The sequence below is a fragment of the Necator americanus genome, chromosome II (assembly GCF_031761385.1).
Source record: "Necator americanus strain Aroian chromosome II, whole genome shotgun sequence".
Lineage (NCBI taxonomy): Eukaryota > Metazoa > Nematoda > Chromadorea > Rhabditida > Ancylostomatidae > Necator > Necator americanus.
This window is the reverse complement of record NC_087372.1, coordinates 25,450,474-25,462,879: the sequence shown is the minus strand read 5'-3', so window position 1 is coordinate 25,462,879 and position 12,406 is coordinate 25,450,474. Positions and strand designations below refer to the sequence as shown.

Genomic DNA, 12,406 nt, shown 5'->3' with positions numbered 1-12,406 from the left:
AAAAAAACATAACAACGGTGAAATCATGGATTTTCTTTCCATTTTCGATCTTCAAACAAACTTCTAGCTCATTTGAAGCGCGAGAAGTAATAAATAGTAGAATAAATAATATTCCATTCCATCTCCTATTCCGTTTTCTTGAACGTCACAAAACAAGGCTGCTAGATTCAGAGGATACTCTGCGTGATAAATTACGATGTCTCTATCGACAGTCTACATTCTACATTTGCAGACATACGCGGGGTGTGGTTGTAGCCTCAGTTCTGAGTTTCTCAGATGCAACAAGAACTCCTCGACGGCATAACATTTCCGTATGATGATGCGACGAGGAAAAAACTCTTATTTCTCTATAAACAGAAGGTAAATATAGTCGGCGTTGGATATCTTTATCCGACTGACTAGTTTCTCTTGTTCGACGCTTACAAAACGACCTGACTTGTGGTGCAATCGCGTAGGTGATTGTGCTCGAAATAGCGCAATGGAAATCGCGCTCAGCTTCGCAGCTGATTGGAGCTGACGACGGTCCCTTCGCGAGTACAGTACGTTTGCACAGTAACACCACAGGCCTGGCCGTTCTTACTCCACTGTGCCCCCAATTCCCTGGCATTAATCAAAAGGCACATGTACTGGGGTCAAAACGACATGAAGCACGGTGCGGTTGTGTAGGTGGCTGCGCTCGAAGCGGAGTAAAGAAAGCGGTTGGAGTGGAGGTGGGACCATTTGCGAACTCCAGCGATGAATAGTGCTAGCAAGGGCACTCTCTTCATCCTGATCGCTACGCTCAACCACCGCACATCGAGCCCAACAGCTTACGCAACTGCACCGAGCTTCATTTCATTTCGACACTGCTATAGCGTTCAGCCGTTCTGAGCAAAATCGCTGCCACTTTCATATATGGAGAATTCTAAATTAGCAGAATGCTAATGGACCGAAAAGGAATTCGGGTGATCTTCAGGAATCACTCTTGGATGGCGAAATTGTACAAGAACATCTGGTCAACCAACCGTTACTCGGGGTCCTGCTGCTAATGTTCGCCATCCTCTCACTGGGTACCTTCATCTTCGCCATTATATTCATCGCCTGCAGAGCACTCGACAATTGTGGATCTAAGCGATATCAAGCAAGTCGCACGCAAATGATGGAGTGAATATATGTTAAAGGTTTTTTTTTTCAGTCCCATCCGACCAGTGGACGTCGCTATGTGTTTTATCTGGCTCTGCTAATCATTTCATGGGTCGGCTTAGCCGGTGCGACTATTCATTTCATGACAGCTGGGATAGCCCTTTGGGATCAGAATACAGATATTGAGACTGAGCCTCAACACAGCTCACCACTGGGTCTCCAACCTCGCAGATATGTAGTAAGTCTTTTTTTTCATTTCGGAGACAGTAAGAGGATAGTGGATGCGATGCAAGAAATCATCTTGAAATTTGCACCGATAGAAATAATTCATGTGGATGCCGGTGAGACGTGCCAACCCACCACCCCTCACGCTTTGAAGGGCCAGTCTTGTTGTGTAAAATTCAGGCGAAATTCTGTTGAGTGAGCTCTGTTCCATCTTCTTCTCTTTTTTTGTTTTATGGCACACCTGCAGGTGTTTTCAACAAATAAATGAATAAATTTTGATACAAGCATGCACAAATGCGCCAAAATGTGTTTTCTTTTGTTCATTCATCCACTGACTCATCTACTCGTTCATTCGTTTCTTTTTCCTATATCATTCCATGCGGTATAGGTACACGATGCTGACGAGACAATGAGCTCGACACATGCAAAAAATATGATTTTAAAAGTTCTTCAATCGATATGTGATGTTACGGATCGAATAAAACCAAAAACCAGAAGCAAAAAATTCAAAGAACAAAAAATTCTACGCATGTTAGCATCGGCGCTGTTTGGTGAAAGCTCTGACAACGTTCGCTTACATTCGATTTGAAGATCTGATACTTGATGAAGGCTTAGAGACTGAATTTCCTTGGAGATTTCCGATATTCGATTCTTTTCATTGATCGGCAGGATTGGAGACGTCGATAATTTCTAGAAAAAATGGGACATCCCTTCCTCTACAAAACTAAGAAACACAGGACTCAGGAACATCAGAGAACTCACTTCCCTTGATTTTAAATTCTTTGTGGGATGGGTGAGTGCCGTCTGTAAGAGGCTTCACCGTGTCTGGACGATCGAGCGATGCTTCCACTCCGCCGCAGAGCAAAACAAGTCTTTCATCCCTCCGAGATCGATAAATTGATACCAGACTTGTCTGGGAGGATAAGAATACTGGCTTCATACATAAGCTAGCCCTCGCGAGTCATCATAGTGTATTCTATATCGTTACATCCACAGTTTTGATTGTGCGAAACCTCCTGGAGTAGATTTCGTAAGTCGTAGGGGGTGTAAAATGTTGCCTTGTGAGGAAACTGAGGTCTCCGTTTTCTGGATTTGGTGGCGATTTTTGTATTTACGCTGTTATACCTCAAAATTGCCTTCCGGACTCTTGCTATTAAATGGAAGAACCTAGCATCGAAAGTCTACGCAAACGTTTCCTTTAATAAACATTATTCATCAATGAACATTTCCTTTTAATTTCCACCCCGTGCTCTATCAAGTAATTTTGTTCCAGAGATCACAACGCAGTAAAGAGGAAAAGACAGTGGGGCAGCTTTTTGAGGATTCCGACTACGCAGGAGACTTTGAACAACTGGATTTCACCACGATTGCAGAGCCTTCCTTTGTTACAAAAATGCCCCTGCGAACAACAACCGCGCATGTTCTTAAGCAGAGCAAAAAACAAGGTTATTTACTCGCTCTTTTTTGTCTTCTCTGTACATCATGCACATTACTCGTTGCTTTTGAGGAAACTTCAAGCATGTCAAAAGAGTTCGACACTTCTACGGACGACGTTTGAGAACGAACAGCACGACTCCGTCTAACGCTTCTCCAATTTCTTTTTTATACGAGATAGGACCAAAGGTGAAAATAATGTGTTTGGAGCACACAAATGCTGGTTGGCAGTGCCTTGTCGATTAGTCGCGGTTTTTCTTTAACAATATCTTTGTGGTCTTTTCACCTAAGCGAACGTTCGGAGAAACTTCCGGTATTAGGTTTTCTCCACTTTTGAATAGGTCGTATGGCTGTAAAGAATTACTCCGTCAGGTAATATGTGCTCCTGATTCATCGGATTGAATTTGTGAGGAGTAATTCCTTTCTCTTTTTCTCTTTGTGATAGTTCTCGTTGTGATACTAACAAACTGCTTTCCGAACCTATCTGTTTCTGGTTCTTGAAGCGCAATTTCACGCGCTAGAAGCGCTGGAATCTGCGCTCAGGTCCGCTACGCAATTACACCGCAAATCAAATCATTTCTGACCCGGTTGTGCTAATAAGGTCACCCACCATCAGAAACTTTCTTGAACACTAAAAAGCTTTGGACTGCACAGAGAGTTATAATACTTTTCAGCCAGCAATGCGCGACGTTGAAGTAAACTCGCTCACATCTCCGCCTCCATCTTCTCCACCAATTTTCCACAATTCACCTGCACGAAAACTAAATGCAACGTTTGCCACCAGAGGAGTGGGCTCTATTAAAGCAAGTTCAATTCTCAGCAGAAAAAACGGCAAATCGCTAAGCTACTACTAACTGCAGGCAATCCGTGGACCATTCGTTTCTGATATGTGGAGTAACGCTGGAAAGCAGGCGTTCTATCGACATGACGCGGCATCTATGGTGAGCCAATGTATCTCCGATTTTACCAATTTCGTTCACCTATTCAGCTGAACCCGCAAGCTCATGTACTAAGCCTGGAGCTACGGCGAATATTAGGTGGAGGGCGTAGGGTGCTCGAATTCATATAATGAAGTATAGAATTTTAGCAAATCAAATCCGCTGAAGTGAAGCCAAGAGAGCAACAACCTTGTAGCACAATCCATATGTTAACTAATGGTGCAACATCCCTAACATAAACAAAAATTACTCCAAGATTTCATCACCTATAGCCTCACTTCTACAAAATCACTTGTGAGCCACACTGCTCCTCTCCCTTCAGAAAAAAAGGTCAGAAACTGGTCTTTTCCCATAGAAATAAGATGAGACGTATTACGCACAAGCCGGGCAAATATTTTAGACCTCCGTGTTGCGTTCCGCTGTGGCTCCGACGGATCTACTGTAAAAGCCCGCGCGACGGAATGCTCTATTGCCTTCACTTTCAGGCGGGAAACTACCCACCGAACTTGCTACAATGAATGAGTTCGGGGACGCTACTTAACTGCTACGTAGCTACTTACGAGACGTTGCGATGGATAAATCATAATGTCTTGCGCGGAGTATAGTCACTTCATGCAGTGAACCCGCGCCGCAGTGAAACAATTGTTTTCTTTCTCTGCGATCTTACGGGTAGAGAATAAGGGTGCGACGTTGATCACTCACTTCGGAATTCATAATCGCTCACGAACGCAAGTGCAGTTTATACAGTGACCTGTAGAGCCTAGCTGATAATTCAAGTCAGTGGGTTTATCCTGACCAGACACTTTTGGTAACGAGTTGTCGACCCTGGCGAGTCGAAGGGTTCATTTGGCTGTAGGGTTCAAAACATCGACCTTGCTCTAGCACACGAACTTCTTAGCTACTGTGTTACATCCTTATTCGCAACGATCTAATAACAAGAAATAGAAGTATCTTTAATTTTTGTAACTGGCTTGAATGCGGAATAAAGCCAACGTACAGCATTTATTCAGCCTCAGCCAGCACACATACAGCATCATTTAATCGCCTTTTCATGTTTGCTATGTTTAGTCCCACATCGGAGGCTAGGTCGATCATCACCTTCGTTTCCGAGACGTGGCTGGATCGTTCGTATATTTTACTTCTTTTAAGCATTCATGGAGCAGAGAGATACTTGTGTTAGTAACCTTTAGCTTTAGTTTAGCTACCGGGCAACCTTCTGCAGGTTTCGTAGAAATCGGACAGTTTTCGGTATCTTGAGCCATGAGCTGACGGTTCGTGTTAAACAAAATGATGTTGTTAGTGAAAGTTTGTACAACAACCGCTGACCAACTTTCTCTCACAGTATCATCTTCCCGGACTCTTCACATCGATAATGAGGTCATTCGCCATAGAATTGCAATGTTTCGGCTGTGAAATTGCCGTATGACTCAAACTTAAAGGCTGACTACCACAAATTAGACGTGCTGAGCGAATCCGGGGGAAGCTAGAAATTGTGTTGTAGATTGCAGGATCAGGGGTGGTACCGCTCACCTCTCCATAGTCGTCCTAAAAAAGGCGTGGAACCGCTTATGTTGCTACGAGTGACGTTAGAATGCTCCTCCGTAAGTTCTGGATGCGTTCTGGTCCCTCAGCAACCTATTCCTATTCAGGACACATTCACTTTCGACCGCTGCGCAGCTGGATGCAGCGTATACAAGAGTGGCGCGTTGCAGCTGAAATCGTCGTGAAAAACGGAAAAAAAGAACCTTTGAGTCTAAGTTGCTGGGGAGACCAGAAACGAACGTATACACAGAGGTTCCTCATAGGAACTAAAGCGGTTTCCACGCCTTTTTTACAACAATTAGCTAGAGATGAGCAGAATCACCCCTGATCCCGCCATCTACGACCCCATTTCTGGCTTATCCAGCGGTTTATCTCATTACGTCGGATTTTTGGTATTCAACGTTGTGCAGAAGTATTCCTCTGTATTATGCGGAAATGAATCGAAAACAGGAATGCTTCTGCATTACAAGGAAACTCGCTCCCCCATTTCAGGCTAACGTTCGACTTCACCGTTCCAGACTACGAAGGTGATCTCGCCGAAACGTTAGCCACAAATGAAGGATTACAACAACCTCGGGTCCGGGTAAAAAAAATCTATGAGAAGTCATCAAATAATCGTCGTCAAAGTTTGAAAGGGTGAAGTCGAACGTCAGCCTGAAGCAGGGAGCGAGTTCCCATGTACTACAGAGGCATTCCTTTTTTGTTGTCGTTGTCCAACAACGTGTAAAAAACTACCCGGTCGACCAGTTGTTAGTTTGCGCAAGGAAAGTGCCGCATTTTATGCTGCATTCGTAAGTCTACAACAGTATGGTCCACGTTTTGAGTTTACCCTAACATGTAGAGCGCTACCAAAAAGTGACCCCGCGCTGCAACCCTGCTAATTGCCCAGCTGTTAGAAGCTATTACTTCAACTTGTTTCTATTTTAGACTGCAGGATCATCATCATCAGCGGCTTTGGTGGTTGATAACTCAGTAACTAGGACGGACCTAATAGGAATACAGCAACCTGGCCTTCCTAATTTGACCGATTTTGAGTCTGGACACGAGAATACCGTGGCAGATGAGGATGCAGCATCAGTAGAAACTTCGCCTACATCAACTGCGATGACAACGACACTGGCACAAACGTCGTCAACAGCACTCCCGACGACCACATTTTCTAATTCGCCCATGACTGCAGAGACCATGAGCACTACAGAGTACTCTACGATCACTTCTGAATACTCTGAATCAGAGACGGTTGAACTTTTGTCGACAATTCCTAATGAAGTCCCTGAAGATATAGAAGAGTCGAGCAACACGTCAACAACCACAGAAGAAGTCGAGCTACTGGACGCGGAAACTAAAGAGCTGCACTATTCTGCATCTGCTGAGTCAAACCCAACTCCAAAGTCACTTCCCTCTGACATTCCTTCCCTGCAGACAGAGGGATTCTCCTCTACAACTACTATGATGGAAACATCTACAACTCTGATGTCAACAACAACGTCAAGCACAACGTCGTCGACGACCACCGCAGCTACGTCAGTAGCAACATCGACAGCTACGTCAGTAGCAACATCGACAGCTACGTCAGTAGCAACATCGACACCAACAATTGTTGCCACCACAAAACCGACAACAACAACAAATGCCTTGACAACAACAACAACAACAATAACAAAAGATGCTCTGGAAGCTGCAGCGACGATAGTACCAGAGGCGTTTGCGAAGGATGAAGTTGTAGATAAGATAAAAGATGCTGTGCCTGAATTAATGGCAACGAAATGGGGAAATAGAGACAGTGAACAGGTAGAAATACTCACCATCTAGTAATTCTATACAACTTTCCTCCAATTTTAGGAACAGCTTCTTTCCTCTTCCACGTCTCGTCCAGCACAAGTTGATTCAACTACATCACTACGCCAGGAGAAAAAGAGGCTGGTCAACTATGTGGGTTTTAAATTGTTTCGGATTTAGATTAGAGAAGCCACGGAAGAGATGAGAAATAATTTCATGGAGGAGAAGGCCTAAATGAAACCATTTCACATTCCGCTAAAATCTGTGAACCTCCAAAACAACATAGAGCCACAGCGTGTAAAGTAGAGGGAGTTTTACGTATTAAACAGACAGTAGCACCAAGACGCATGTTCTTTCCGTTCGGAAAATTTGTCCCTAATCTGGGAAAATGTTTTGGGCGAAGTGACCAAAACCAGGACAAACAGGACAAAATGGGAAGTTCTAGAAAAATGGGAACCTTTTGAAACCTTTAGTGCATTTTTTACATCCTACTTTGACTGAAGATGATACTTTCAAGGCGAATTGTCAGTGAATGTTCATTAAATAATGATATTTGATATACTAACCGCCGAATGCGTTCAGCCGGACCGAGGCGATGCACCTGCGGTGCGGGCGAAATTTTCGTGCTGCCTCTGTGCATTCGCCGATCATCGGGGCAGTTTTCTGCGTTGCTAAACTGCTTGGGCCGCCAATGTCTGCTTTTACCGCGGACGCTTCCCACAAGTTCAGTTGAATTTTTTTAAGAGCGAGTGTAAAACAGAGTTGATAATGTAGTTTCAAGGCTTTGGAAATTTTTGTTTTTTTCCCATTCTCCTAAGTGCAGGTAATGAAAAAAGTGCAACAACAATACCCATTTGCACCATAGTTTTGAAGACATATATTCAAAATATTCCTGAAAGTTTCAGAGGAAAGCGCGTTTTGAATCTGAAAGCATGTTTCCTGTCGAAACAGTTTTAGAACAAAGGAGACACCAGAACTCCACTGTGCGTTTCACTTTTCCATTAGTGGTTTTCTTTTCACATTGTAACGCATCTGGACAGGAAACTTTGTAGAGCACTGTTGAATTTCGATCTACCTACAACGGATATTCGTCGTGGATTGCTCGGTTCTTCGTTCTCTTCATTGGAGTTGTGATGGTGTTGTTGGTGATCCCGATGCCAGTTCTTCTAACGGCAGGTTTGGACTTTCTAAGACTCACGCTTGCGACTTTTCACCTCAAAGGAAATATAGTGGCGTCGAAACGAAATGAACCTCGGCGCAGTTGCATAAGCGGCTGCTTTCAAAGGTCTGCACTGGAGCGTAGCGATAAGGATCGAGCAAAGACCCTCACTGGCACCATCCTTCGCTGCCTTATCCGGTGCTAAAGTCTCGATTCCAAGCGTAGTCTCCACCGCGTCGCTTCGAGCGCTGACGCAACTGCACCGCGCGTCATGTCGTTTTGACCCGACTACATTTTTACATACATAACTGTGAGTTTAGGTTATTTTATCGTATGAGACGAAACATCTGTACAGCACAAATTACAATTTCAACAGTTTCTGACTAGAGATTTGACGGTCCTAAGAAGTACGAGTTGCAAGCAACAATTCCCACAAGTCCCTATTAAAACAACATTTTATCCTGGATTCTCTTATCAATACTATCCTTGATTAATGCCAGTCATTAGAATTGTTGCTAACGAAATATGAACTTACGAACAGTTAGCAATTTACGAAAATTAGTCTTCAAAACCTATGTCTTTTTGATGAGCGACAATCGAAAATCCATGCTTTAAATGTGAAATCTTCCGTTTCCTACAGCAAAGCCTTAGAAGATTGTGTGAGCATCTAATCAAACTCCAAATATCATTTATTTTCTCTGATCACTCTAAGGAAAAAGCATCTGCATAATGTGTGTTCTTTTTTTTAACTGAGTGCGTTTCTTTCAGAAAAGGCTGTCAAATTTCGGATCGTATTCTTAAAGAATTCTGCGTTTTTATTATTTATTTATTTAGGTACAGTGTGTTACATGCGCAGCTACCATCCCATGGACAGAACAGTGTTCTCGGAAAGGGTAAGCGACAGAGCTAGTACTCTAATGTAGACATGGCAAAACGGAAAGATTAGAAGCAGCTTCCGCGGAGGTTTTTCTTCAGGATAGCGGAAATGCGAAACATCTTTGCAGTTCTAGAAATCATAGGTCTCAATTTGCCCGACGAGGCAACTTTTTGCACTCACAGATGTTACGTGAAGAGAAGTGAAATAGACCACCACTAAGGGTACAAAGGCTTGTAAGTTCACCGCTAATTCAATTCATGCGTGATGGTTCCGTCATCGCTGTGGGTGTAATGAATTTGCTTCCTCTGGCAAATTTAGGCCTCTGGATTCTAGATGATGTTTGACGTTTCTGCTACCATTTTTGAAATGCTGTTCCTGGAAACCTACCTACGGTGGAAAGGAAACAGCATCAAAACTTGCTTCTAGAAGATAAAGTGCAGTATTTACAGATAGGACAAGTATGCGTTGTACTCGCCACAATCCTGTTGTTCCTCGGACCATGCCTTCACCTTTACCTTGGTGTTCTTCTCACTTATATGCACATATACTTTACTATGTGTCCTGCTATCGAATTACTGGTAAGATTTCGATTTAATGAACATGGATTTTTCTAGGGAAACTGACTCATTTCACTCTAATTGACAAGTGATGCTTCAGTTGCAATTTAAAACTCTGCCGACTGACGATTTTGCAATACTGAATGGGGCATTATCGAACGGAAACAACACTGAAACATGTAAACGAAATCTAGAAACTATCCAGGTAATAAAAATTCTCCTACGAAAAATGTTGCAAAAAGGTTAGAAAAGTTTCTTTAATTGACTGGAACTTTTCTGTTCTGTTTACATCAAAACATAATCACTAATCTCGACAAGGATATGATGAGTTTCTTAATTGAATCCCAATCACTAGGTAGTTTATTCGGGAACACTTAGGAGGATTTCTTTGAAAATACCAGCTCGGAAGAGGCTCGCAGTATAGTCGTATCTTCACAAAGGGAAAGATTTTGTTCCACACGGTCATTTTGGTCTCCATCGAAATGGGAACTCTCACTTTTCAGAAGAAAAATGCTCTTTTTCAGTTTCTTTTGAATCGAATTAATATACCAATATCCAGGAACTGTTCAAGGATTTATTTGAATCTTTGAAAAGAGTAACAAATTTTGGGCATTTGACAGCACATTAATTAGCATATTTGTAAATTCAGAACATTGCGGTAAAATTTTGCTTTTGCAACCGTAGATTAGTCCTCGACTTCAGGGAATCTGGATAGGCTGCTTCGCGTTCGCTTTGTTTTCGATACCAGCTGTGTTCGCTCTGTTCAAGATCTCAAAGTACTATCTACGTATGAAAACTGAATATTATTGGAATGTGGGCGATGGATATGGGGTGATCCGCCCAAAAGTTGCCACGACGACTGATGCCATTTACGGCAATATTTATGGGACTCTTCAAAAGAAGAGACCGACTGCGAAACCCCCTCCACGCCCCGTTGAACGTCAACTGGCATCAGAACCTGTAGCCTACGGCGTTTATGTGGAACAGCCCATTTATGGAGCTTTTCAATGACTGCCGCGAAGAGGAAGACAATTATTCTGCGAATTGGGTCAACAAATCTCCAAAGCATTCCGCATTAATATTCCACTCTTTGTTATTGCCTTGTCGATCATCTTCATGTCGTTGTGACAAAGTGTGCAAAACTTAAATAAGGGTATTTGCCTACATTGTATTGTTATATTGTATGAATAGTTGATGTCTGATTGAATAAATAATTCTATCTCTTCTGCAGTGGACGACCAGCAGTCGAAGGAGCCAAAAAAGTATGTTACTTCGAGAAGCGCAGAACTGTGCGAATAATTACCTTTCCCCCTTAAAGGCGACAAATAATTCTTACCCTTACTACGAATGCCCATGAAGGCAGCTAGTGAAATAAAAAAAAAACCTACAGGACACCGATATGACTTAGTAAACGTTTAGCACAAAACAATGTCAGCGCACATTGATGGTCACCTTCACCCCAGAATTCTGTGATGTTATTGAGCATCTAGTTTCTGGAGTTGCACTGCTAATGCTAATATGAATGCCTCTTTGAATTTGAGACAGTGGGTCAGAAGGTTTTCATCCGATGCCGATTCATTGGTCACAAGGAAGCACTCACTTTTGATTGTAACCGAAAAATCCTTCCGATGTTCCGAGCATTTCCGATTATCTTCGAATGACAATATGTGAGTTCTAACTTGAAAGAAGCACTGTTCCAGCATCGTCAGCCCTAAAAAGCTCGACGATTTGTACTTTACGGTCCTATCTAGGCCCCCCTTAAATGGCACAGACAGCGCTTTTCCTGTACTCTCATTGTATCCAGCCGCATATGACACATAATTTATAACTTTCAGGTGGTCAGGTACATAATTAATTTCTGGAACCACGCACTCACCCTGCCTTTTTTCGTACGAGATGTTCTAGGAAGTCTTGTGTAGAAACGATTCCAAACAACCTTTTCAGTTTTGCGGTTGGTGTTGTCTACCACTCTCTCTCTCTCTCTCTCTGAGTATTCCAGACCACCCTGCCATAGGTCAGCTCGCACCAAGAAAATTCAAAATAAAAAGGAAGCAGTAATGAGTCATCATTGTAATTTTCATGAGGGAAATTGGCACTCTGTGGCGTGGCTCTGTTTTGAATCGGAAACCTACGTTGGTCTTCCACTGAATCGTGCGATGTGGTTAAAGGCATCACACGAATCTGAGATGGTACGGATTTCAGGTGGAGTATTCGTATACGGGATAGTGGATTATGGAGAGGGGGTGGGGGGAGTGATTCCGTCAATTTCTTCCTAATTCCCGTAAAAAAACTGCCCGGAAGATGCGGCACGTGCACAAGGCTGGCGCGCTCCAATCGAACTCCTTGTAGAAAACAGCGCGCCGGAACTCCCGAAGCCGTATCTTCCGGGCCGTTTTTACGGCAATTAAGCAGAAATGAACGGGATCACCCCTCTCTCCATAATCTATCATCCCGTATACGAATACTCCATCTGAAATCCGTACCACCTCAGATTCGTGGGGTGATGCCTTTAACCAAATTCACAATTCGCTCCAAAGCGCATTCGGGCAGTTACATTAGTATTGGGGAGTAAAAGTTCTAAAAAAATCATTGAAATCAGTGCAAAATCCACCTTATTTTCGTTCTGCTGCTAATTAGAACTGTGTTCCTCTTTCCTCCTATAACTCAAACGTACAATTCTGTCCACCTTCGGTCCCTTTGTTTTCACTGAATAAAATAAACGCTCTCTGACGTTCTAATCTACACCTTTTGCGCACACGCAACGCAGATTCAG

General features: G+C 43.0%; 1 protein-coding gene across 3 annotated transcripts; it reads left to right on the top strand.

Annotated features, from left to right (window-relative positions):
* Window positions 1–276: 276 nt before the first annotated feature.
* On the top strand, window positions 277–10,644 carry RB195_019440 (uncharacterized protein; the record flags this gene model as incomplete). Of its 3 annotated transcripts, XM_064187282.1 has the most annotated exons (15): window positions 277–360; window positions 956–1,120; window positions 1,175–1,360; window positions 2,621–2,792; window positions 2,855–2,970; window positions 3,456–3,584; window positions 3,642–3,722; window positions 6,189–7,052; window positions 7,104–7,193; window positions 7,946–8,023; window positions 8,093–8,216; window positions 9,034–9,092; window positions 9,526–9,654; window positions 9,734–9,838; window positions 10,336–10,644. In XM_064187282.1, 15 exons carry the CDS (start codon window positions 277–279, stop codon window positions 10,642–10,644), a joined length of 2,691 nt encoding a protein of 896 aa, XP_064043161.1. The 3 variants fall into 3 exon arrangements, with proteins under 3 accessions (XP_064043161.1, XP_064043163.1, XP_064043162.1); XM_064187280.1 differs by lacking the exons at window positions 277–360; window positions 956–1,120; window positions 1,175–1,360; ... (1 more) ...; window positions 2,855–2,970; window positions 3,456–3,584 and having other exon boundaries at window positions 3,720–3,722; XM_064187281.1 differs by lacking the exons at window positions 6,189–7,052; window positions 7,104–7,193; window positions 7,946–8,023; ... (3 more) ...; window positions 9,734–9,838; window positions 10,336–10,644 and having other exon boundaries at window positions 3,456–3,588; window positions 3,642–3,667.
* Window positions 10,645–12,406: the final 1,762 nt, after the last annotated feature.